The 24493-nt window shown below is 38.2% G+C and overlaps 1 protein-coding gene across 4 annotated transcripts in view; it reads right to left on the bottom strand.

Moving 5' to 3' along the window:
- TTC29 (tetratricopeptide repeat domain 29) overlaps positions 1–24493 on the bottom strand; it is a 245922-nt gene that overhangs the window by 179354 nt on the left and 42075 nt on the right. For all 4 annotated transcript variants that reach the window (XM_059175912.1, XM_059175927.1, XM_059175903.1 and 1 more), the window contains 2 exons: positions 19782–20005; positions 14675–14860 (listed from right to left, as the gene is read on the bottom strand). In XM_059175912.1, the coding sequence (XP_059031895.1) occupies positions 14675–14860; positions 19782–20005 (410 nt within the window). The remainder of the gene's footprint in view (positions 1–14674; positions 14861–19781; positions 20006–24493) is intronic.

Below are 24493 nucleotides of genomic sequence, written 5' to 3'. Positions count from 1 at the left end.
AATATTTTGTTAATCTAAAATCAAAATCTGCTATTTTAACTGGGATTCTGGATCAAGAATATGGATCAGGATTTTAATGTAAAACCACCTACCTTAAGGGCTAACATTTAAGACATAAAGCATCTTGTGATATTATTTGCCAAGCATCTGAAAAGGGATCTAAATATCCTGCTGTAGGACCAGTTTAGTCTCTAACAGCCAGTTCTAATAAAACTGTAGTAGCTATGTGATAGATAATATGAGTCAGACTAAATGATTCAAAGAAAATATATTTGTACTTCTTCATACTACTATCATCTGTACAATTTAAACCTTATAACGCACAATTCACAGTATCTTTATGGTTAAAAAAAGAGATACATTTTGTCTTTTGGATTTTAAATTATGTTTTGCCACAGTTATCATGAAGTTGGCCCTTGACAACATTAGGATGTTTTCTCTCAGCACCACTAAGGACACAGAAGGAAAATCCCTTCCTTATAGGGTGATCATCTATGGGATTCCTAGTTCATTCCCATGGAGAAGAAGGTAGTCTCTTAAATAATATAACCAGTTACTTTCTGCTTGAAAATGTTATGGAGGACATGTACTGCATGGAGCACTAGGTGTGGTGTATAAACAATGAATTTTGGAACACTGAAAAAAAATTAAGTTAACTTAAATTAAAAAAAAAAAAAAGACCAAGAAACACGTATCACATAGTTCCACTTATTAACAAATAGTAAAAACTGCAAACTGATCTATAGTGATAGAAACCTGACAAGTAGTTGGAGATGGAGGAGACGATTATGAAAACAATGTAAGTGTACTCCTGGCTTTGTGCTGGTTTTTCGGGTGCATACATGTGTGAAAACTTATCAAATCATAGGCTTTAACTAAATGAAGTTTATTGTATGTCAGCTATCCTTTAATAAAGCAACTTAAAATAAAAAGCAAAAAAGAAAGAAAATGTTAATTCTAAGATAGGCAAGTGGCAGGAAGTAGAGACAAAAGCATATATTTTCCATCACATGCAATAAGGTATTTTAAAGCTTAAAAATCATAAATCTGGAAAGTAAAGTTCTCTTAGAAGTCAATTATCTCATTCAAGCCTCACTTTGACACAAGAATTGATTTTATTCAGATATTTAACATATTAATTCTTCTTTCATTTTCACTGTTATAAGAAAATATGAGTCATGCATGCAGAAACAATTAATCTTTAATAGATTTGAGTGGTATAAACCTTAGCACATTAAAAAAAAAGAATTCAATACCTTTTTAATCCAATCCATAACAAATATGATTGGAAATTTCCTCTTACATGGGAAAATAAAAAGTTTTGGTGATGTATACAATAGTTGTCCAGCTTTCACTGTAGTTACTTAGAGCTGGCAGCACCAACTCTGAAGAAGCAAAGCAAAGCACCACAAAGCACCTCAGGTGATGTCATGAGAAAAGATTAAACTGGGTGTAAAAAGGCCATCCAGTTATCAAGGAGATAACTAGAATCACAAGTGAGGCATGGGAGTCCGAGCCTAAGGCAAATCTGAGGTCAGAGCATAGGAGAGGCAGAGCAGAAGGATCAGGCTGGGTATGAGAATGGTCCTAAAGGCTTCATTGCAGGAGGCATTCATTTAAAAGAATAAAAACTGGCCATTATGGCAGTGCCTCCGACTAGCCTAATGCCGGAACTGATGAACAAGAAAAGTGACATTTCCCTCACACATACAAGGTTTGGGCTTTGTGGAGTAGAATCAGTCACTGGGAAAGCTGTCAGGAGTAAAGGGGTTTGCTAAACGAGCTATAGAGTTCTCTGGTTTCTGCATACTTTGGCCTCATTTGACTTTGCCAATGGGAATAGAGTTCAGCTCATGTGGTGGAGTTTGGAGCTCTCCTTGAACTACTGAGGGATCCACTGGAGGTGCAATCCAATGAAGAACGGGGTCTCACGGTCTGGTAGATGATTGATTTGTGAATATAGAGTGCACATAGAGATATACTGAAGGGAAAGGAAAATGGAGGAAAACCAGATTGATGAAGGCAATAAGAAAAGGGCCTCAGAAACTTGTTAGTCAAACTTCCAGATGGATAGTCTACTTCTAAACCATTCGTTCTTAATGGCTGTGTTGAGGTATAGTTGTATGTCCAGACCAGTTCTAAAATGTGCTGCCAATAACCTTTTGCAACAATGAACAACAAAATTTTCTGAATGGTGTATTTTTGTTTTTTATTTTTTAGTATTTTTTTTTTTTTTAATCTGTCAGAGAGAGAGGGAGAGATTGAGAGCACAAGCAGGGGGAGTGGCAGGCAGAGGGAGAGGAAGAAGCAGGTTCTCAGCTGAGCAGGGAGCCCAACATGGAGCTTGATCCCAGGACCCCAGGATCATGACCTGAGCCAAAGGCAGACACTTAACTAACTGAGCCACCCAGGTGCCCCAGAACGGTGTACTTTTAAAAGATTTATTTAATTATTGTAGAGAGAGAGAGCAAGCGAGCATGTGTGCACTTGCGCATGGGGGTGGGGCAGAGGTAGAGAATCTTTCTGTAGACTCCCTGCTGAGTGCAGAGCCCATTCAGGGCTGACCTCACGACCCTGAGATCATGACCTGAGCTGAAACCAAGAGTTAGAAGCTTAACCAACTGAGCCACCCAGGCGCCCCCGAATGGTGTACTTCTTTTTTTTTTTTTTTTTTTTTTTTTTTAAGATTTGGAGTGAGAGCAAGCACAGGCAGACAGAGTGGCAGGCAGAGGCAGAGGGAGAAGCAGGCTCCCTGCCAAGCAAGGAGTCTGATGTGGGACTCGATCCCAGGACGCTGGGATCATGACCTGAGCTGAAGGCAGCTGCTTAACCAACTGAGCCACCCAGGCGTCCCTGGTGTACTTTTTTTTAGCACACAATGTCGATTGGTCATTAGCCGTATTTAAGTGTTACTCTGGTTCATTTAAACTCCAATATGCTTTCCAGGTAAGAGAGAAATGCCACAGAGCTATAGGTAGCCCTTCAACCCTCAGAATATTTTTCCTTTGACCATAGGCAAAATTAGTTTTGGTGTTTACTGCTTCTGCTTTGGTGGGGATGTGTGTGTTTAATCTCCCTGTTCTCATTGGAGTATTGTCCAAGTCAGTGTTAACAATCATATTTGTTGCCATGAGAAAAATGTTTGAGAACTGCCACTGTTATAATACAGCATCAAGGCCCTGAGCCTGGGGCGCAGCTGGGAGATAAAATACAAGATATAGAAGCCCACAGACACTAGGTGGTGAGCAGAGATAGGGGGATTTTTGATATTGGGAAGATCTACTGATGTGGCTTGAGGTCACACCAAATATTTCTACAGACTGAGCAATACTGTAGCACAGTCAGAAGACAAGAATCTATGTGTTCATGGTGAGGATGTACAGGTAACAAGACTACTAAAAGCTGCTCTTCAGTACTGGAAGCCTGTTTTGGAAATGTCCATGTAAATTTTGAACATGTTTCTGGTTGTATGAATTATTTCTTGGTATGATGGTTCAAGTAGAACTAGGTGACAGAGATACTTTCAGGGTGGGTTATCTTGATGGCGGCAGATCAGACATTCCTAATTTCTCAGGTAAGGTGTATGTAAAGAATCTGTTAACTCAAATATCTTCATTTGACAGAGTTTCTGAAGTGTGTGTGTGTAGTGTTCAATACTGACAGCCATAACTACTGTGCCTGAGCTTTTGATGCCTTTGCTCTAAGAGTTGGTTCTTCTACACTGAGTTACTGAGTTGGCCTTGAGGGAGTTGCCAAGAGATTTGAGTGAAGGAAATCAGGAATCTAGGATTGAGTCAGAGAGTTTGTTTGAGTAGTGGATCCTAATTCCAAAACCCATGATCAGGTACTAAGTCTGTGCTCCTGATTGAGACACTCCAATACTGGGTTAGCCAAGGGGCCCACTATGTCCTCCTGGATTCAGTGCTCAGTAATGATGATCATGAGATCCTGAAGCAGGTTAGGACCCCGTGTAGCAGGCAAAATGTTACTGTAGATTTGTGGTACAGACATTGTATATCAGCTAGGTTTAAAAGATTGTGTAGTTTAATCTTCAGATCATATATATGTTGCACATCTACTATATCCAAATAGAGAAACACACAATGGAAATAGTAAAATGCATATAATTTTCTATTTGCAAAAACAGAAATGGAATCTTTGGAAGATTAAATTATATTGGTAAATTGAGGGATTTATGCATCTTTAAAAATATTAAAATGAAAGTTTTCAGGGAAGCACAAAAACATTAGATATCACATTCCAAAAGAAAGTGTTAGACTATTGTGTGAATTTTTCAAAGAAATTGCCAAAAACCACTCAGAGAACTCGTAAAAGTCCTCATTCACAATAAGGGCATATAAGTGTTGGGAGACTGAAGATTGTGCACAGTGGTAGCAAATAGACCCTGAAATCCCAGGGGTTTAGGCGAAGTAATTTTCTTGCTCACATGAAGTCCACTGAGGATTGAGTGACTCTCCAGGGCAGCTCCCCTCCAAATACTCATTCAGGCATCTGGCTTGTTTCCATCTTGTGGTTTCACCATCTTAGCATAAGTCTCCCAAGGTAGCTAAGGCAAAAATAGATAGCTTGGAAGACTCACATGTGCTCCTCCATGCTTCAGGCTGGAAGTGACTGTTTAGAGGCTATTGGCCAAAGTTAGCATTTTTATAGTGACCAATACACAGGACTCAATGGTAACTCTTACCATTATAGTTATTGGACAAGGGCATTTTGAGTGGCTGGATAAGAGTTCAACAGGTATAATTATCATTAATTAAAGTGTTATCCTATATTTCCTTTTTTTTTTTACTATTACAAATAATACATACAGAAAGACATAATATGTCTTTATGTAAATCTCTGTGTCTGATTACTTCCTAGAGGTAGATAAGCAGAGTTAAAGAATGTGGACATTGAAAAAAACCTCTTGATTCATATTTCAAAATTCTTTGCTAGAAATGCCAGGCTAATTTATCTTATTACCACCAATATAAAAAAAATACTTAACTTAGAAAAATTTCACAAACAGTAAATGCTACCTTAAATAAATAGGCAACACTGATTCTTGCACATTTGAATTTGGTGCATTTTGTACTTGTCTTATCAGTACATTCATCCACATAAGCACAATGTCAGAGTCCTGACTTGCCTCTTCCATGAAAATTGTAAACCTCTGAATCAAGAGGCCTTAAGTATCTTTCCCAGTCATGAATTTCCAATGCTTAGCCCAGTGTCTTACACACAGTTGGAACATAATAAACATTTGTTATAATATTACAGGTGAAAAGTTCATCTACAGTGCTTTAACTTATGCTCTTTTATTAATGGTCTTGGTTTTCTTCATGTTTCTTTTCCAATTGAATTTCTTCTTTGAATATTCGTCTTTGTTCATTTACCATATTTGCATTGATATTGTGTGATTTTTCTCACCAATTAGTAAATGTTCTCAAAATAATAATGATATTAATCTGTTATGTTTCTTTCAAATATTTCTCAGACTTCTCTTTTAATTACATGAGGTCTTTAATAAACAATTTTTTTAAAGTATGTGTCAAATTTCTCAATATTTGTTTCTCATAATGGAAATTCTTTTCCACTAGCCTCATGCTTCCATGAGGGGGACTCCCTCTCTCTTTCCCTTTTATTTCTCATCAAGGGGAGGAAATGACATAAGCTGGTGAAATGTTGAGCTCTCCTCCTCTCTGAATTCAATTCTCAAAGAGGTTTGACCACCAAATTCCACCTTGAAGCTCACAGGCCCAGACTCAGAACCTGCAGGAGAGTCTCAGTTTGACGAGTCTGGTAGTAATGAGGTGGCTAAGATGAATTCTGGAAGATAATAGAGTCTCACTTGATGAGATACAAGCTCTGTTCCCCAATAAGCCTTAACGATTATGATGTGATCCCCACATTTCTTCTGAATTGGTTCTGAACTTGGAGCAGGGACAGAATACAATGGTCCCTCAGCCAACCTCATCATTTTCACTTGTGCTTTGTTCAATTGTTTGTATGTTCGAAGGTCTTTTCATCTAAGAATGAATGAATGAACCCTTGCCTATATTTTCCACTTGGAATTTACAGTTTATTTTAAATGTTTCTCATAAAATTTAATTTTAAAGTAAGATGCAGAAGTCATTAGCATGACTGCAGAATGTTTGGTAAATATAGAAAATAATAAAAAGAAAATTGAAAACTATATTTAATTTTTATATTGTGTATCTTCTATTTCCTAAAGTAATGAACTATATTCTTTTGTACACTTAACTATGTTTAACTGGTTTCAATGTTCACTGTTAGTTCTTTTACATTAGAACTTCCTTCTTCTTGAATTTTTATTTTTGATTTATCTCTTGTTGATTAGGAGAACAGAATACACATGGAAAATACCTCCACAATGTGCTTTCGGGAGTTTGCCTGCGTAAGAGCGTCTGTCATTGCTTCATATAGGAACCTGAACTTTGCTCTGTGTAGCATTGCTCTCGGTTCTCAGCTTCACAGCATTCTTTCCCCTCCCCTTGAGCCCCGCGGACTTTCCTTCTTTCTCTTTTGTGGCATTTACTGGTGCAAGGAGAAAAATGAGTCCCAGTTTTTGTTACAATGCAGGCAATTCTGTGCTCTCTCTTTGAATGCAGGTAGAAGTCTGCTTTCATCGAAGTCATTAAAAAAATTACCGAGAATTTGTCTGGTTATGGATTTTTCTTACTAATTTTTGACTGGAGCATGAAGGGATATTTCAATCTGCACATTCTGAATGTTTTCTTAGGGTCTGGAAAGTTTTCTTAAAATGTCTTTGGTTATCATCTTTGTTTCAGTTACTGTGTATTCTTCCTCAGGAACTTACACATTTACTACTTACTGCTTCCATCTCAGTCTTTCCACTGCTCTTTGCAAGAGTGTTTTAAGTTTGTCCACAACATCACTGACTCAACTTTCTATTGGATCAGTTCTGCTCTTTACTTTTTACAATCCATATTTTAATTCTACCAACACATTTTTTTTTAATTTTTAATTTTTTATAAACATATATTTTTATCCCCAGGGGTACAGGTCTATGAATCACCAGGTTTACACACTTCACAGCACTCACCAAAGCACATACCCTCCCCAATGTCCATAATCCCACCCCCTTCTCCCAAAACCCCTCCCCCCAGCAACCCTCAGTTTGTTTTCTGAGATTAAGAGTCACTTATGGTTTGTCTCCCTCCCAATCCCATCTTGTTTCATTGATTCTTCTCCTACCCACTTAAGCCCCCATGTTGCATCACCACTTCCTCATATCAGGGAGATCATATGATAGTTGTCTTTCTCTGCTTGACTTATTTCACTAAGCATGATACGCTCTAGTTCCATCCATGTTGTCGCAAATGGCAAGATTTCATTTCTTTTGATGGCTGCATAGTATTCCATTGTGTATATATACCACATCTTCTTAATCCATTCATCTGTTGATGGGCATCTAGGTTCTTTCCATAGTTTGGCTATTGTGGACATTGCTGCTATAAACATTTGGGTGCATGTGCCTCTTTGGATCACTACGTTTGTATCTTTAGGGTAAATGCCCAATAGTGCAATTGCTGGGTCATAGGGCAGTTCTATTTTCAACATTTTAAGGAACCTCCATGCTGTTTTCCAGAGTGGCTGCACCAGCTTGCATTCCCACCAACAGTGTAGGAGGGTTCCCCTTTCTCCGCATCCTCGCCAGCATCTGTCATTTCCTGACTTGTTGATTTTAGCCATTCTGACTGGTGTGAGGTGATATCTCATTGTGGTTTTGATTTGTATTTCCCTGATGCCAAGTGATATGGAGCACTTTTTCATGTGTCTGTTGGCCATCTGGATGTCTTCTTTGCAGAAATGTCTGTTCATGTCCTCTGCCCATTTCTTGATTGGATTATTTGTTCTTTGGGTGTTGAGTTTGCTAAATTCTTTATAGATTCTGGACACTAGTCCTTTATCTGATATGTCGTTTGCAAACTGACAGAATGGGAGAAGATATTTGCATACCAACGCATCTTAATGAAAGCATTCCTTACTTCATCTGGGGCTCATTCTCAATTCATTTGGTTCTATCCTTAGACTTTTCTGTCTTCCACCTGTCTCTTTCCGCAGGTATGAAGAATTTTCCTAAAATGATCACCTCTACTAGTTTGTTCTTTGCCTGAGTCTTCAAAGATTTTATTTTATTTTATTATTTATTTGACAGAGGGAGGGCGATCACAAGTAGATGGAGAGGCAGGTAGAGAGAGAAGGGGTAGCAGGCTCCCCGCTGAGCAGAGAGCGTGATTTGGGACTCGATCCCAGGACCCTGAAATCATGACCTGAGCTGAAGGCAGGGGCTGAGCCACTCAGAGGCTCCTTTACCTGAGTCTTCAGATAGATGCTATGTTTTCTTTGAATTACCTACATTTCCCATTAAGGAGCAGTCTATTTAGTCTTGGTTTTTATTTTATTTTATTTTATTAAGATTTTATTTATTATTCATGAGAGATGGAGAGAGAGAGGGAAAAGCAGGCTGTGAGGAACAAGTGGGACTTGATCCTAGGATGCCAGGATCACGACATGAGCAGACGGCAGACACTTAACAGCCTGGGGCACCCAGGGGCCCTAGTCTTGGTTCTTAAAAGTAGCAGAATGGACAGTCTGTCTTGCTTCTGTGCACCAGCCACTCAGTGCTGGCAGTATCCCCCTACTTCCACCTGTAGGTGGGGGACAATTGGTAGGAGCAGTACTGCATTCAATCTCAGTGTCTAGCCAGCATTCTCCTAGGCCTGAGATTTGATTTATTCTTACTTTAACTCTCTGGCTCTCCTCTGTTTTGGTCAGTTCTTGAATACATCTAGTCTTTGGCGATGGAGCTTCTTTGGAAGTTTATCATCTTGTTCATGGTCCCATCTTCGTCCTAGTTATTAGAGGACAGGTATTCTATGCCTAATAATTCTATGCCCCGTCTCCTTCTGTTAATTTATGCTCTATTATGCAGAACTTAAAGATTTAAAGAGTAAGGGTTTATTTGTCCAGGACTGATCTTTGCAGGCTAGTTTCCTAGAAAAGAAGATGGACTTCAGCAAAGTTCTAAGGAAACCATTCAGCTTCAGTGATTTTAAGGCAATCAGTTCTGATCTATTGCAGTCCCTCTCTCCTGACAGGAGAGAGACTGGTGATCCCCAACTATGAATGCCTGTGTGGAAAATCTTGCTATTTTTATACCATATCCTATGACTGCAAACATAAGGCAGAGACCTCAGCCTCCACCCCTTTCTTTTCTCCCTCTGTGCTGATCTTGCAGGGGAAGGGTTGTGCTACATCAAATCATGAATGCTGATCTGGCAGGGTAAGGCTTGTATGAAGGCACTGCCACATCATGTTGCTATTGTGTCTGTCCCCAGTCACACCAGGGGTGTGATCATACTTCCCTAAACATACAGCATCCAATGAAAGGGCAATGGGCAGCCAGCACACCTGCTACTGCTCCTGTCTCTGTGAGTTCTCTCAGAGCAGAACTGCTCCAGCAGGCCTGCTGTGAGTGCTGCTGACCAATTACCTTGTTAGCATGGCAGTTGTCCCAGCAAACTGGGCATCTATCCAGGTCCATACTATGGCCTTCTGGAAGCAAGTCAGAGGACTGGAAATAAATCAAAGACCAAGACTGGAATGGGAAGAGTCTGCTGGTGGTGTTGTGGCCACCCTTCGGGAAAGCCAATGAGTGACTACTGGGAGGAACTAGCTTTGAAAAATCCCAAGTAGTGAGACACCTATGGGGTTAAGACTCTCAGTAATAGGATTCCTTGGTTGTGTGTGTCTGTGTGTGTGTGATATTGAAGAGAGTTGCCTTGGATGGAGTGGATTCTTCACAGAAAGGAAAGCAGAACAACTGCCCCCATTAAAATTCATGCAAAAAAAAAAAAAAAAAAAAAAAAGAAAAGGAATGCCTTCTCTATGATCACTAAAAATGGGTGAAAATATATTAGTGAAAAATGATGACTGAACATAAGCAAGACAAGGACAAGTGGGCTCCTGAATTCTAACTCCTTTTCATGACATCAAGATGGTTAGTAGGGATGGTCTGTACTGTACTGTACTGTACTGTAGGGATGGTTCCCTACAGTGGTTGGTATCTGTTGTGGGATCTACCTTCTACTACTGAATATATCAGAGGAGAGTATCCTTGCAACACTACCCTGCTCCTGGTCCCTTCTGGTTCCTGGCAAACTGCACTGAGATACACCACCCAGAATCTGTCCATGGAGCTGACTGTCAACAGTAATTTTGGGACCTGAACTGGGCAAGTCAAGCAGGAAAGCTCCTTTCTTCAGAAGTTCCCCTGTCATTTGGAGAAGTTGGGATCAATGCTGTAGAACCTGGTTAGCCATTACTCAATCCTTGTACTAACATCACAGGTGATAGCCTCCTGAACTGAAGACGTGTAGCTCTTCCTACATTGGTCTTCCTCTACCTGTTTTCTGTGACCATGATCAGCACTCTGAAGTTGTCACCCCATATCTACTTCTAATCAACCTCCTGGCCTCCCATAGCAAAGTTTGGACTCAAAGCTCTTACGGGTTGAAAGGGAATGGGTTGCTGCCAATGAAAGATGATATTTATAAGCCATGCACTGAATTGGAAGAGGAGGAACAAGACAAAAAGGTAGACAGAAATTAAGGGTTAACTTGCTCAAGACTGATCCCTCTAGGCTAGCCTTTCAGGAAAGAGACTGGCCTTCTGCAAGGCTCCACAGAAACCAGCTAGCCTCAGTGCTAAATCCATTAATCCGGTCAAAAGCAAGGCTTGGACACAGAATTGGGAAAAGGAAAAAAAGTGTTGGGACTTGCTCAACAATGAATGATGATGTAGTCAACCCGGTCCAAGTTTGCTATCCCTACCCCAATCCTGATAGAATCACAACTACAAGGCTTGGACTCCAGTATCCTGACCATGTCAGGGAAGAGGCTAATGCTAGATCCAACCACTAATGATGATCTAGCAGAAGAGTATTGAAGTTATGGCTCTGCCATGTTACCATGCCATTGTTGTCCTGGCCCCAGATCATCCCAGGGGAGGAACCAGTGTTTCCCTAATCATGTTTCTTAAGAAAGCCTCTCTCCCAGCATCTGACATCTGGCCCTACTAGACCTCTGTGCACTGCACTAGAATGAATGGGCACATCTCTTACTAACCTAGTGTCTGAGAGCTTTCTCCAATGCTCCACAGAGGAGGTGTGAATGCCGTTTGTCCATTTGTCCTTATTAATAGGTCACAATTCTGAAAGAAGATAGAACCAGTGATTTGCTACAAGCACTTGCCAGTACATGACGACTCACATCTGATACCCCAGCTCTAGTCTGAAGAACGTGACATGAAGAATGAGACTGCCCGCCCTTTAGTCAATGGAAATCAGGCTACATTTTGTACTAGGGCCTCATCTTTAACAGCAGTGGGAACTAGAACTTGTGTTCAACTGTGGCCAGGGGGCTCTGGGTGAGGCTCTGGTCACATATGTGCCAGTGGGCTGCACACTGGCCGTGACTGCACCCAGGTGCCCAGTCCCTGTGACTGTGGCTTCTGCCCATGTTCATTTGCTCTATAGTTCCCTGAGGGTTCTGGAGCCATGCCCTGGACTACAGCCTGCTTGGTTGGGTCCTGACAACCTGCCCTTTGCCATCTGCCGGCTGGTATCCTGCTTTAACCTGAATGGGCACCCCTGGCCCTGAACACAGCTGCTGCCTAGCTGTTGCTGTGGGGCCTCCATTTGCTTGTCTGGACCAATCAGCTCAGATTTGCGGAAGCTACACCTCCATCACCTCAGGGGGAGCTCTACAGTCAGGTGAGTCCCCACTGCTCTCTAGTCACATATTCTAAGTAGCCCTAGTTTATCCTCCCCATGAAAATTCTACCCAGATTACAAAAACTGCACAGATGCTTGTCACCATTTGCAAAGCACATCAATACTCAAAGTCAATGTTTAGAATTTGCAGCAACACCAACTCAGTCATTTTATCCATCAGGCAATCAAGGCATGGCTCTTAGGGTCTATGAACTGATCAAGGGCATAGAAAAATATTCTGGTGCTGACAAAGAGTAGCTGCAAAACAAAAAAATACAATGTAACTTAAAAATAATTTCATAACCAAAATATTCTATTTGCTGTGAAGAATGGGTGCATTTTATCATGCTGTAGGGTGGGGCACGAAAATGGGAGCAAGCCAAGGGCCTGTGAATGTAATCTCACAGCCACACCACCCTCACATTTCCCGAACTCAGCCGTCCTCAGTCGCTGAAATGATATGCGCAACCATGGTACCTGGTTGTTGAGCAAACGCGTAGATACATGAATAAAGAAAGGAAGCAATGAATAAATTCTCCAACAGGAATGCATTCAGAGGTTTAAAAAAATCAGGAGGGAAGCTAGAAGTTGTTGAATGGGTACTGAGTTTCAGTTTTGCAAGATGAAAACATTCTGAAGACAGATTGTGCAACAATGTGAATATACTTTACTACTGGACTGTACTCTTCTATGTTCAGATGGCAAATTTTGTTAGGCATTTTTTTCTGTAATAGTTTTTTTGACTCAAAATCTTAAAAAAATCACAATTAAACTTTATACAAAAATTCAGAATACACCTATGATAGCTATTTGAATCCCACTGGCCTACTCTTACATTTTCATCAATGTAGCCCTGATTTCTGCAGCCTTATTTTCATATATTATTTCCTATTTCTTTTGTGACTTCTTTTTGTGGACCAGGAATGGGCAGTTTAATTATCTGATTTGTTACTGCAGGTGACGGAAAATTATTGCTCTAATTACAGAAACAAAATGAAACAAAAAACAATTTTTATTCTATTCAATAGGGGAGATTTCCTAGAGTAGAATAAAAAATGTACTAAATTATATTCTAATATATAATTTTCATAATTAGCACATCATGAAAGTGAAGCAATCTTTTGTTTGCACAGAGCAGTGACTATAGGTTCTGAAGCTAGCTGACTAGTGAATACTAGCTTCACTATTAAGCAGCTTAATCTCTTTGTGCCAGTTTTCTCAACTGCAAGGTGAAGATAATAATTTTTAAAAGTTTAAAAAAGTATCCACCTCACCTATGAAATGAGAATATTTTTTAAAAGCTTAAGCAAGAATTTTACCTTACTTAAGAATTTATCCCATATTTTAAAAGAGAAAGTGTGAGCGTGAGTAGGAGGGGCAGAGGGAGAGAGAACTCAAGCAGACTCCACGCTGAGCACAGAGCTGGACATGGGGCTCAGTCTCACAACACTGAAATCACCACCTGAGCTGAAACCAAGAGTTGGATGCTTAACCAACTGTGCCACCCAGATGCCCAAGAATTTATCCCAATTTTACAAATTGAAAGAAAAAACTCTACTTTTAACCATAGGCTAAATGTTTTAGCAAATAACTTGTCAAATAATAGTAATATTATCCTTTCCTTACCATGAATATATAGAAGCTTAGGCCCAAACTCTGAATGCGGCTGTGTTCCTATTTTACTTTTCCACTCTGAGTTCTTACCACTGCTCAGAAACACATTTTCTGCTTTAAATAGGTTGCTCCTCCTACCAGTTCCTCTAACTATGCTTTAGTGTTTATGCGTTAGTAGTTTCCTCTTTTAAACTGTATTCCTGTTTCTTCACCTGCCTTCTACCCATCTTCCAAGTCCCTCATCAGTCTCTACTGATTACATTATGCCTTCCCTGAATCTAGTCTGTATGTTTTCTCACTTCTCTGAATTTCATGCCATTCCTGAAAATGGCCCTCAAGATGGCCCCAGAACCAACTATTTACCACTTCCTAGCACCTATCCTGTTGTATATTACAATGTTTAATTTCCTAAAGCACAAAAAACTTTTTTTCCTTAAACCTTTTTCAAAGTCCTATAAAGTCCTAGCCACAAATTAATAAATATTTTCTAATTTAACTGTTTAGTTAAAGTAAAAATTTTCTGGAAAATGAGACAACTTTTTCAGAAAAGAAATAGCATTATTGACTCTATCTTTTCATATATTTTCTTTGCAAGTTATTTACCCACCATTCCTTCCAAAAATAATTTTAACTCTTTAAGTTTTTATTTGCATTCTTTAGTAAACTACTATACAAAATATATTTTTGATGCTCCTTGTTGTTTTAGACTTCAGCTTGTCTTAAGATAGCATATTATGTATGAAGTTACTTTTAAAGGACCTTCCTTCAGAAATCGTTATAAAATCACGATGGGGTGATATCTAAATTATAGAGATATTTTTGGTTCCTTATGTAGGTGACATAGGGGCACCAGGAAAATCATGGAGTATGCTTTCCTTTTTTCTCATTTTCATATAGGAGAAATCAAGTTAAAATGAACAGAGCATTGTAAGAAAGAAAGAAAAATTCAAAATTGTACAGCATGAGGCACTGACCCATATGCGTGGATGGGTACAGGTGGATGCTTTTTCTGTGTGATAATGCTGCTGGGAACTCCAGCATGAGCACTTGGGTGGACATATGACTGCAAGGAAACTTAACGGTGAGTTCATAAGTCACACACCTTTGCTTTTTAATCTCAATAACTTACATTCTCATACTAATGCCTCAAGTCTTTTTCTCAATCCCCACGTGCTTTCTGGTTGCACGGACTCTGAATCCTCCAGAGCAAGCAGAACAGCCTGATAAATGACCACTCACCATCTTCCTCGAAGAGAAGTCCCATGTGCGCATGTGCCTCGGCTTCTTTCTTCCCACCGTCAATTTTGATCAGTTGAGCAATCTTAAAACATCGTTCATAGAAGTGGTTCCTTACCCATTTGTCTTCAGAATTATTGAAGTAACAGGCCAGTGCATACAAGTTATTATAGACACCTTCAAAGTATTCTTCAAAGAAAAACAAACTGCATTAGAAAAATGTCTCATAGCTGTCCCTTCAAATGGCAAACATATTGACATTTTTAATTTTTTCTTAAAAACATGTTTAACTATTTTTAAAAATGGAAATGCAAACTTCAGTTACTGTATTTTAACCACAAAAATATTTAAGGTTAAAGGATGTGCACACAAAAAAAGCAACAAAAATCTTTTTGAAAACTTAGGACATGTCAGAAATTGACATACTCTTTGGTGTGAACACTGGACTTTATATAAGACCCAAGTCAGGATAATATGTACTAGAACTGTTCTCAGTTCTTGTGGATGAAATGAGTATGTGTTATCATCAAGTACTTTTCCCATCAAAAATTTGAAGAGTATTCAGAGATTCAAGAGAAAGCAATGTTCTTAACCATGGCAAAAAAAAAAAAAAAAAGTTAATGAAAAAGCAGATAGGATATGAAAATAGGAAAGTATTTTTACCTGAAAGGAAAAATAATGGTGAGCTTGTCCATACAACAAATAATGATTAGGATAACCATATAAGGTCCATACTTTCTGCAATGTTTCCAGCAATACAAGTTACTAACAATGCTAACAAAGAATGGACTTTCAGGCTTCTGTTTTCTGGATATCTTTTTCTGCTGAAAATGCATTAATATTAGTCATCCTTCTCACTCAGTCAGTTACTAGTTTATCAGTGGTTAGTTTCTAAACCCTCCCTTTTTTCCTAAAGTGGCACCTGAACTATTTGTACACAAAAGTATACTAATAAAATGTGAATCAGTCTTATAAACCCCATTGCAATCAGTCATAAGCTTGGACAAAAATGTGTCTGTTAATAAATTGTGCCTCAGTCCTGTAAACTCCACTCTATTGGTGAATATGAACAAATTCATAATCTTCATGTCTTTTTGCATCTGTGCTTAAAGCACAGTTGTAGATAATGTGGTAACCTCTGATTATTCTTCCATGGAGTTGTTATAACAATTATTATCTATTAGAATTTTATAACAATCACTATCTATTAGAATTCTAATTGTTCACTACAATCAGAAAAATCAACCCAAATATTCCTGAAAGGATTGCAATTATGAAAAATATTTATACATTGTCCACTAGTATTCCTGTAAGATTAAAATCAAAGGGCCCAGAAAAAAGTGAAGCAAGGCTGATTACAACAAAAGGTAATTTTCAAGAGCTATACATAAATCACTCTAATGTTTCAAAAGAAACTTCTAAAATTTATGTCATCCCTTTATATATGATGCTTCATAATTTCATAGGGAATTAAGATTTATCTAAAATTAAGTATTATACCTAAACATTAAAGTAAAAAAGAAGAAACAGGTCTTCCTCTCTCCCTATTTTTAAATATTTTTTGAAAGAGCTGGGAATTCTGGAGAGCCATTCTGCTTCTTAAGGTTACTCAAAATAGGAAAGAGCTTAATTGAAGAGCAGTAAGTAACCAGAGTATTTACTTAAAACAGATACTTTCAGAATTGACTTCTCTTACATTTTATCTTTCCATTGTGAACCTTTTACCTAAGGTGAATGGAGCACAAAAATGTTTTGTAGTATTTTATATTCCTTGTCATCTTTAGTGATTTGAGAGTTATTATTTTTTAAAGTCTGTGAAGCATTTTTATATAAGAGATTCTTTTAAAAAAAAGTGCTCCCAAAATAATTTTTCTGATTTTCAGTAACTACACCTTAGTAGAAAAAAACATTTCCAATAGTTCTTAAAGTTTTTTTTTTTTAGAACAAGATGTATAAGCCATCAAGATTTCATATTTAAAGCACTTGAGCCAAGCTAATTTTCTACAGAAAAAATTAAGTATTTTTCAGAGTATTAAGTATAAAGGAGTATTTTCAAGTTTTGAATCTCTGGACAATCCAAATAATGGGCTATACCCTTTACATTCTAAGCAGCTTTATCTCCTTGCTTATGGACCACTTACTTGAATTGTCAGCCGATATGTACAGGATGAAAATAATTTATATTGTTGGTTTATTATTTAGATCAGTATTCATTTTGCTATCTAAAAAGGAGATTCTATGATGAAATAAATTTGGAAAATGCATTTGCTAATTTCCTTCTTTCAGTGACCACACAGTATGTATCAACATGTTAAAGGCTCTGGTAAGTCCTGCAATAAACCAACCTACTTAATGTCCATGTTAATTCATCTAATGTTTCTCAAACTTAGTTTACCAGATAATTATTTTTGTTCTGCCTTATATAAAATGTGTAAAGATTTTATGGGACTCTACTAATATAGAACATACTTGGGGTATCTTAAATAAATGTTATTAGAAAAAAAAATTGCTGCTTAACCCTTAACAATAATTTAAAGTCAAGTGTAAATAATGTTTGAATTATCTATTGATTCAGTTGCCCATTACCATTATTGCCATCTCTTCTCTAGCCCCATGGGGCACAAGGCCCTAATCATAATATTACAGATGGTACAGCGATGATTTACAACAATAGGTCATATAAAAAAATGTTATTAGGGACAAAAAAACCCCACCTTAACAAAGGGAAAATAATCAAAAAAGAAATGACTCACTTACTTAAAATATTTCTTGGCTATAAAACAGCAAGTGATGTTTTGAAGAGTAATTTAAATAACTCTGGGTTTCTGCTCTGTAAGTCTCAAGAGACAGAACTGACCCAAGATGACTATTGTTAGTGCCATTGTTTTGATTAAATGAACTTCACTGTGACCCTAGAGTGATAGTCTTTCCAATGAGAAGCAATGAGAATGCTCAAAGATACACTACTTTAGGAAAATTTTTCTCAGATTCTGCATGTCTCATGACCATTAGGATGGAATCCTGAGACACAATTAACAAATGTTTATATTCTAGATTAAGAGAGTGTGTGTGTGTGTGTGTGTGTGTGTGTACATGTGGGTACAGGCATATGCAGGCATGTTTTAAGATTTAGGATTAATTCAAGTTAGTAAGAATGAATATGTCTATCCCATTTTCTGGGATGTTTTTAACACGTATCACAATTTTTCCTCAATAAGGCTCATGTGTTAAATGTGAAAACAATTATACAAATTTTAAAAAAGGCATATAAATATTCACATGTACTTCAACTGAAGTATTTCCAACGTTTTTTGCAATAATTTTCATTTTATACATTTCAACCAGGCAAAAGCAAGTGCATTTTGAAGGAGATAACCTTACAGATGAGTTATCCTGAGCAAGAGGTAATTTTACTTCATTTAGCAAATGCAACTTAGTTTTAATGAGTGTATGATAAAGACCCCCAGTAAAGAAAATATCTCTTTTCTTACACCATGTATATAAAATATTGACTACTATAAAGTTTGGACTTTGTTAACTTTTGGAATCTGAGAAACAGTTTTATTTAAATGTTTAGTTACTTTTTAAAAATAAAAAATTAAAATGTTTTCTACCTTAAAGTAGACTACTTAGCATTTAGTTTCTTTATAATTACAAAATGCTTTATGACAAGTTTCTCATATTTATGACACTGTAAGAAGTGATGTATTTGGTTCATATTTATGCTACTCCTGTGAAAGCCTCTATTTAAAACACTTAGTGAATATGATAAGTTCAACTTGAAAAAATGAGTAATGGGAAACTTTTATCTTGCTCAATTCTATTTTCAGTGCAAATATCACTTCAGAATTTGGAGCTGAAACTAGAATGTAGGTTTTTTACAATAGCATTTTTTATTTATAACAGTTAATTTCTTGAGAAATTAGATGTCATATTTCAACATTCTCCAAAGGATTCTATTTTCAAAGTCAATGCTGCAGTTACTTTTCATAATACAAATATTCACTTCCTTTCTACAAACACACACACACACACACACACACACACACACACACACTCATTCACTTGTTGTTAGGATTTCTGTATATCTCCTATTTGTAAACCAGGTGACAACCTGATGAGAAACATGTATTAACTCCACCATAGAGGCTGAGAGGATTTTTGCTGCCTCTCGAATACTGTTCCATGTCCCCATTAACTTTCCCCACTGTAGCACTGGTTCACAAAAAGTTGTGTAATCCTCTATTTTCCCATAGGAAGCCCTGAAATGAAATATAGATATTGTTGGGGCTGAGGTTCTCTTTTTGAGTCCTAAGGTGTTTTCACACAAAAAAACTGAGAAAATAATAATTTAAACTGCCAAATTTATATGCCAACTTCTAGGATTTCCTTTCTTTGATTATATAAAATGACCAATTCCTAATATGTAAATAGAAAAGCCTCATGACAACAATATCAGTATATAATTATAGTAAAAATTAAAATGTTTTCAGTACTTGAAACATTGACTTTCTGGAAAATCTTTAGATACAAAAAAAAAAAAAAGGGAATTTATTAGAAGTGATGTGCTGGAAAATATAAAATTAACAATTTTACTCATAATTGGGAATTCCTGGCTTCTCATGTCTTCTCACTATTCACTAATAAAAATTCTCTGATTGAAATCTATAGGACTTATAGATAAAACCTTCAGATTCCATTATATAAATTCTAGAAAATCAGTACAATTTTCAAGTTATAGTTCTCTTTGAAAGTATCTCATCAGTAAAAGTATTCAGACTATATATATATATTTAAAACTATGAAAAGATTTGTATTCGATACAAAAGATTTTAACACATTGAAAAACTCTGGAGATGTGATCAGGTGCTATGCATTGTCTTCCTGGCTTGGAATGACATCAGCAGGATGCCCCTGGGTCTGGGCAGCCTTGCGATTCCACGTTCCCTCTCACGTTTTCCATAAAGATGTTTAGATGTCTAGAATGAATGGTGCTCAGGTGCCTTAATGTTTCCAATTCATGCACGAAACACTCTGGAAACGTCCCTCACCGGAACAGACTCACTGTTCCGGTTCCTGCAGCACTGCTGCCCACCGTCCCCCGACTCACCTTTCCTTTCAGCTGCCTCAGCCCTGGTCAGGTAGTGGTAGAAGTGATCCAGCTTATCAGGCTGCTCTTCCAGCGGTCTCTGCAACCACAAAAGGGACCTAACTTTCGCGGTCTCCCGCAGGGCATCCCACTTCTCCATCAGGGCAAAGAGCTCAGTAAAGGACTTATGATAACCATCTCGCAGCATGTCCACACAAATGCTCTTCTTGTATGAGTTCCGGTAACTGGGAGGAAGAAACCCAAAGCTCAGAACATTATTTTAATCCTTTAAATCTGTGTAGTTTTTTCCTTCTCTAAAAATTAAAGGTTGAATCACACTTTTTTTTTTTCCTGAGTTAAAGCTGAAAATTCTGCCTCAAACACTTGTAACTGAACAACTTCAGTTTAATGGAAGATGCCAGGAGCTACTCAAATATAGCTAGTTTAGTAAAATTACATTATAAATATATTAGTTCCAGAGCTAAACTCCCTTTAACAGGGACAGATAAATGAGCTGACAGCTGTCAGTCCATTCTAAAACAAAATACTAGTGACTGAGTTACTGTTACAAACAACAGAAATACACTGCTCCTAGCTCTGGAGGCTGGAATTTCAAGATCAAGGTGCCAGCTTGCAACTTAGCTACGATGAAGGCCCTCTTCCTTGTTCTTGGCGGGTGTCTTCTCATGGTATCCTCACATAGTGGAAGGGGCTAGGGGGTCTCTCTGGAGATGTTTTTTTTTTTTTTTTTTTTCTTTTATAAGGCACTAATCCCATTCATGAGGGCTCTGCCTTCAACACCTAAGGACCTCCCAAAGACCACAATTACTAGTACTATCACCTTTGGGAGTTAGGATTTCAACATATGAATTTAGGGGAACACATTTAGACCACAGCAATTACAATATCCAAAAGTACTTGATACAGTAGCCTCCCAGTAAAACAAAACAAAAAAACCAATATGCTAAGCAAAAATTAAACATGCCATTCAATATAAAAAATGCACTCTATATTAAGTGGCTTCACTGTATGTTATGGAAGTTCATTCATTCATTCATTCATACTGAATGTTTGGTTAGAAAATGTTTATTAAAATCTATTACTAAGAATATTTGAAATATTTTCAGTTAGGATTAAGTTAATGATTTGTTAATAATTCACTTCTAATTTAGCGATAGATCATATGCAAAGAGACAAAGTGACAAAGGAATATTTCATTTAATTATTCAACGAATAACTATTAAATTTTCCAAGTGGAAGGCACTTGGAAAAAGGGTTCATTCTCATTGTGAAGTTTGTATTCCAGTGGAAGAACACAACCAACAAGTAAGTAAGCAAATAATAAATAATTTCAGATGATGGAAAGCACTATACAGGAAATAAAGAGGGTGATGGGATAACAGCTGTGTGGTGGCTATTATTCTACTTAATGAGCAATCAGAGGCCAAACCATAGAACTACTAATTATATTACACTTTTAAAAAAAATCAGGAGACAATTAAGTATTTAAAACTGACATAGTGTGATACTACGAGCAATAAAAATTTCAGTGTGAAGTGACAACAGCCTAGAATTAGTCAGGATACTCAAGTTTAAGCCCAGTTCTACCAAAGCTCCTTGGGCCTCATTTCATCTCATTTGTAAAATGTGCATATCAATTTATGCCCTACCTATATCACAGGATTCTTCTAAGAACAAAATTAAATTATGTAGATGAAAATGCTCTGAGAAATGTAAAGTCCTGCACTACTGGTTCCCAGCTGCTGGCTCTGCAATAGACTCATCTATAGAATTAAAAAAACAGGGGGAGGAGTCAAGATGGCGGAGAAGTAGCAGGCTGAGACGACTTCAGCTAGCCGGAGATCAGCTAGATAGCTTATCTAAAGATTGCAAACACCTGAAAATCCATTGGCAGATCGAAAAGAAGAACAGCAATTCTGGAAACAGAAAAACAATCACTTTCTGAAAGGTAGGACCGGCGGAGAAGTGAATCCAAAACGATGGGAAGACAGACCCCGGGGGGAGGGGCCGGCTCCCGGCAAGCGGCGGAGCAACTGCGCACAAAATCAGGACTTTTAAAAGTCTGTTCCGCTGAGGGACATCGCTCCAGAGGCTACCCAGGGCAAAGCCCACACGGGGTCAGCGTGGCCTCAGGTCCTGCAGGGTCACAGAAGGATCGGGGGTGTCTGAGTGTCGCAGAGCTTGCGGGTATTGGAACGGGAAAGCCGGCTACAGAGACAGAGCCGACAGTAAGCTCGCAGCTCGGTGTTACCTTGAACCGGTCGCAGGCTCAGTGAGCTCGGAGCGCGGCCGGAGGTCAGGCAGACAGGAGTGACTGGGCGCTGTTCTCTGAGGACACACTGAGGAGTGCGGCCCTGGGCTCTTGGCTCCTCCGGGCCGGAGACCAGGAGGCCGCCATTTGTATTCCCATCCTCTGGAACTCTATGGAAAGTGCTCAGGGAACAAAAGCTCCTGAAAGCAAACCTGAGCGGATTACTCACCCCGGCCCCGGGTAAGGGCGGTGTAATTCCGCCTGGGGCAAGGACACTTGAGAATCACTACAACAGGCCCCTCCTCCAGAAGATCAACAACAAATCCAGCCGAGACCAAGTTCACCTACCAAGCAGTGCGGTTTCAATACCAAGGAGAGCAGCAGAATTCCAGAGGAGGAGAAAGCCAAGCACGGAACTCATGGCTTTTTCCCTGTGATTTTTTTTAGTCTTGCAGTTAATTTAATTTTTTTCTTTTTCATTTTTTGTTTTTTTTTTCTTGCTTTCGGGTAAAAGTTTTTTTAACTGTTACCTTTTTCAACGATTTTTTACTAGTTTATCTAATATATATATTTTTTCTTTTTTATATTTTTCTTAGGTGTTTTCTTTTTTTTTTTATTTCTTTTCTTTTCTTTTTTTTTTCTTTCTTTTTTCTTTTTTTTTCTTTCTTCCTTTTTGAACCTCTTTTTATCCCCTTTCTCCCCCCTCACGATTTTGGATCTCTTCTAATTTGGTTAAAGCATATTTTCCTGGGGTTGTTGCCACCCTTTTAGTATTTTACTTGCCCCTTCATATACTCTTATCTGGACAAAATGACAAGACGGAAAAATTCAACACACACACAAAAAAACAAGAGGCAGGACCGAAGGCTAGGGACCTAATCAATACAGACATCGGTAATATGTCAAATCTAGAATTCAGAATGACAATTCTCAAGGTTGTAGCCGCTCGAAAAAGGCATGGAAGAACCCTCTCGAGAGATATAAAAGCCCTTTCTGGAGAAATAAAAGAACTAAAATCTAACTAAGTTGAAATAAAAAAAGCTATTAATGAGGTGCAATCAAAAATGGAGGCTCTCACTGCTAGGATAAATGAGGCAGAAGAAAGAATTAGTGATATAGAAGACCAAATGACAGAAAATAAAGAAGCTGAGCAAAAGAGGGACAAACAGCTACTGGACCACGAGGGGAGAATTCGAGAGATAAGTGACACCATAAGACGAAACAACATTAGAATAATTGGGATTCCAGAAGAAGAAGAAAGAGAGAGGGGAGAAGAAGGTATACTGGAGAGAATTATTGGGGAGAATTTCCCCAATATGGCAAAGGGAACAAGCATCAAAATTCAGGAGGTTCAGAGAACGCCCCTCAAAATCAATAAGAATAGGCCCACACCCCGTCACCTAATAGTAAAATTTACAAGTCTCAGTGACAAAGAGAAAATCCTGAAAGCAGCCCGGGAAAAGAAGTCTGTAACATACAATGGTAAAAATATTAGATTGGCAGCTGACTTATCCACAGAGACCTGGCAGGCCAGAAAGAGCTGGCATGATATTTTCAGAGCACTAAACGAGAAACACATGCAGCCAAGAATACTATATCCAGCTAGGCTATCATTGAAAATAGAAGGAGAGATTAAAAGCTTCCAGGACAAACAAAAACTGAAAGACTTTGCAAACACCAAACCAGCCCTACAGGAAATCTTGAAAGGGGTCCTCTAAGCAAAGAGAGAGCCTACAAGTGGTAGATCAGAAAGGAACAGAGACCATATACAGTAACAGTCACCTTACAGGCAATACAATGGCCCTAAATTCATATCTCTCAATAGTTACCCTGAATGTGAATGGGCTAAATGCCCCTGTCAAAAGACACAGGGTATCAGAATGGATAAAAAACAAAACCCATCTATATGTTGCCTCCAAGAAACTCATTTTAAGCCCGAAGACACCTCCAGATTTAAAGTGTGGGGGGTGGAAAAGAATTTACCATGCTAATGGACATCAGAAGAAAGCAGGAGTGGCAATCCTTATATCAGATCAATTAGATTTTAAGCCAAAGACTATAATAAGAGATGAGGAAGGACACTATATCATACTCAAAGGATCTGTCCAACAAGAAGATTTAACAATTTTAAATATCTATGCCCCCAACATGGGAGCAGCCAACTATATAAACCAATTAATAACAAAATCAAAGAAACACATCAACAATAATACAATAATAGTAGGGGACTTTAACACTCCCCTCACTGAAATGGACAGATCATCCAAGCAAAAGATCAGCAAGGAAATAAAGGCCTTAAACGACACACTGGACCAGATGGACATCACAGATATATTCAGAACATTTCATCCCAAAGCAACAGAATACACATTCTTCTCTAGTGCACATGAAACATTCTCCAGAATAGATCACATCCTCGGTCCTAAATCAGGACTCAATCGATATCAAAAGATTGGGATCA

The sequence above is a fragment of the Mustela lutreola genome, chromosome 1 (assembly GCF_030435805.1).
Source record: "Mustela lutreola isolate mMusLut2 chromosome 1, mMusLut2.pri, whole genome shotgun sequence".
Classification (NCBI taxonomy): Eukaryota; Metazoa; Chordata; class Mammalia; order Carnivora; family Mustelidae; genus Mustela; species Mustela lutreola.
Note: the sequence above shows the minus strand (reverse complement) of the source record. Positions and strands in the feature narration are given on the sequence as shown.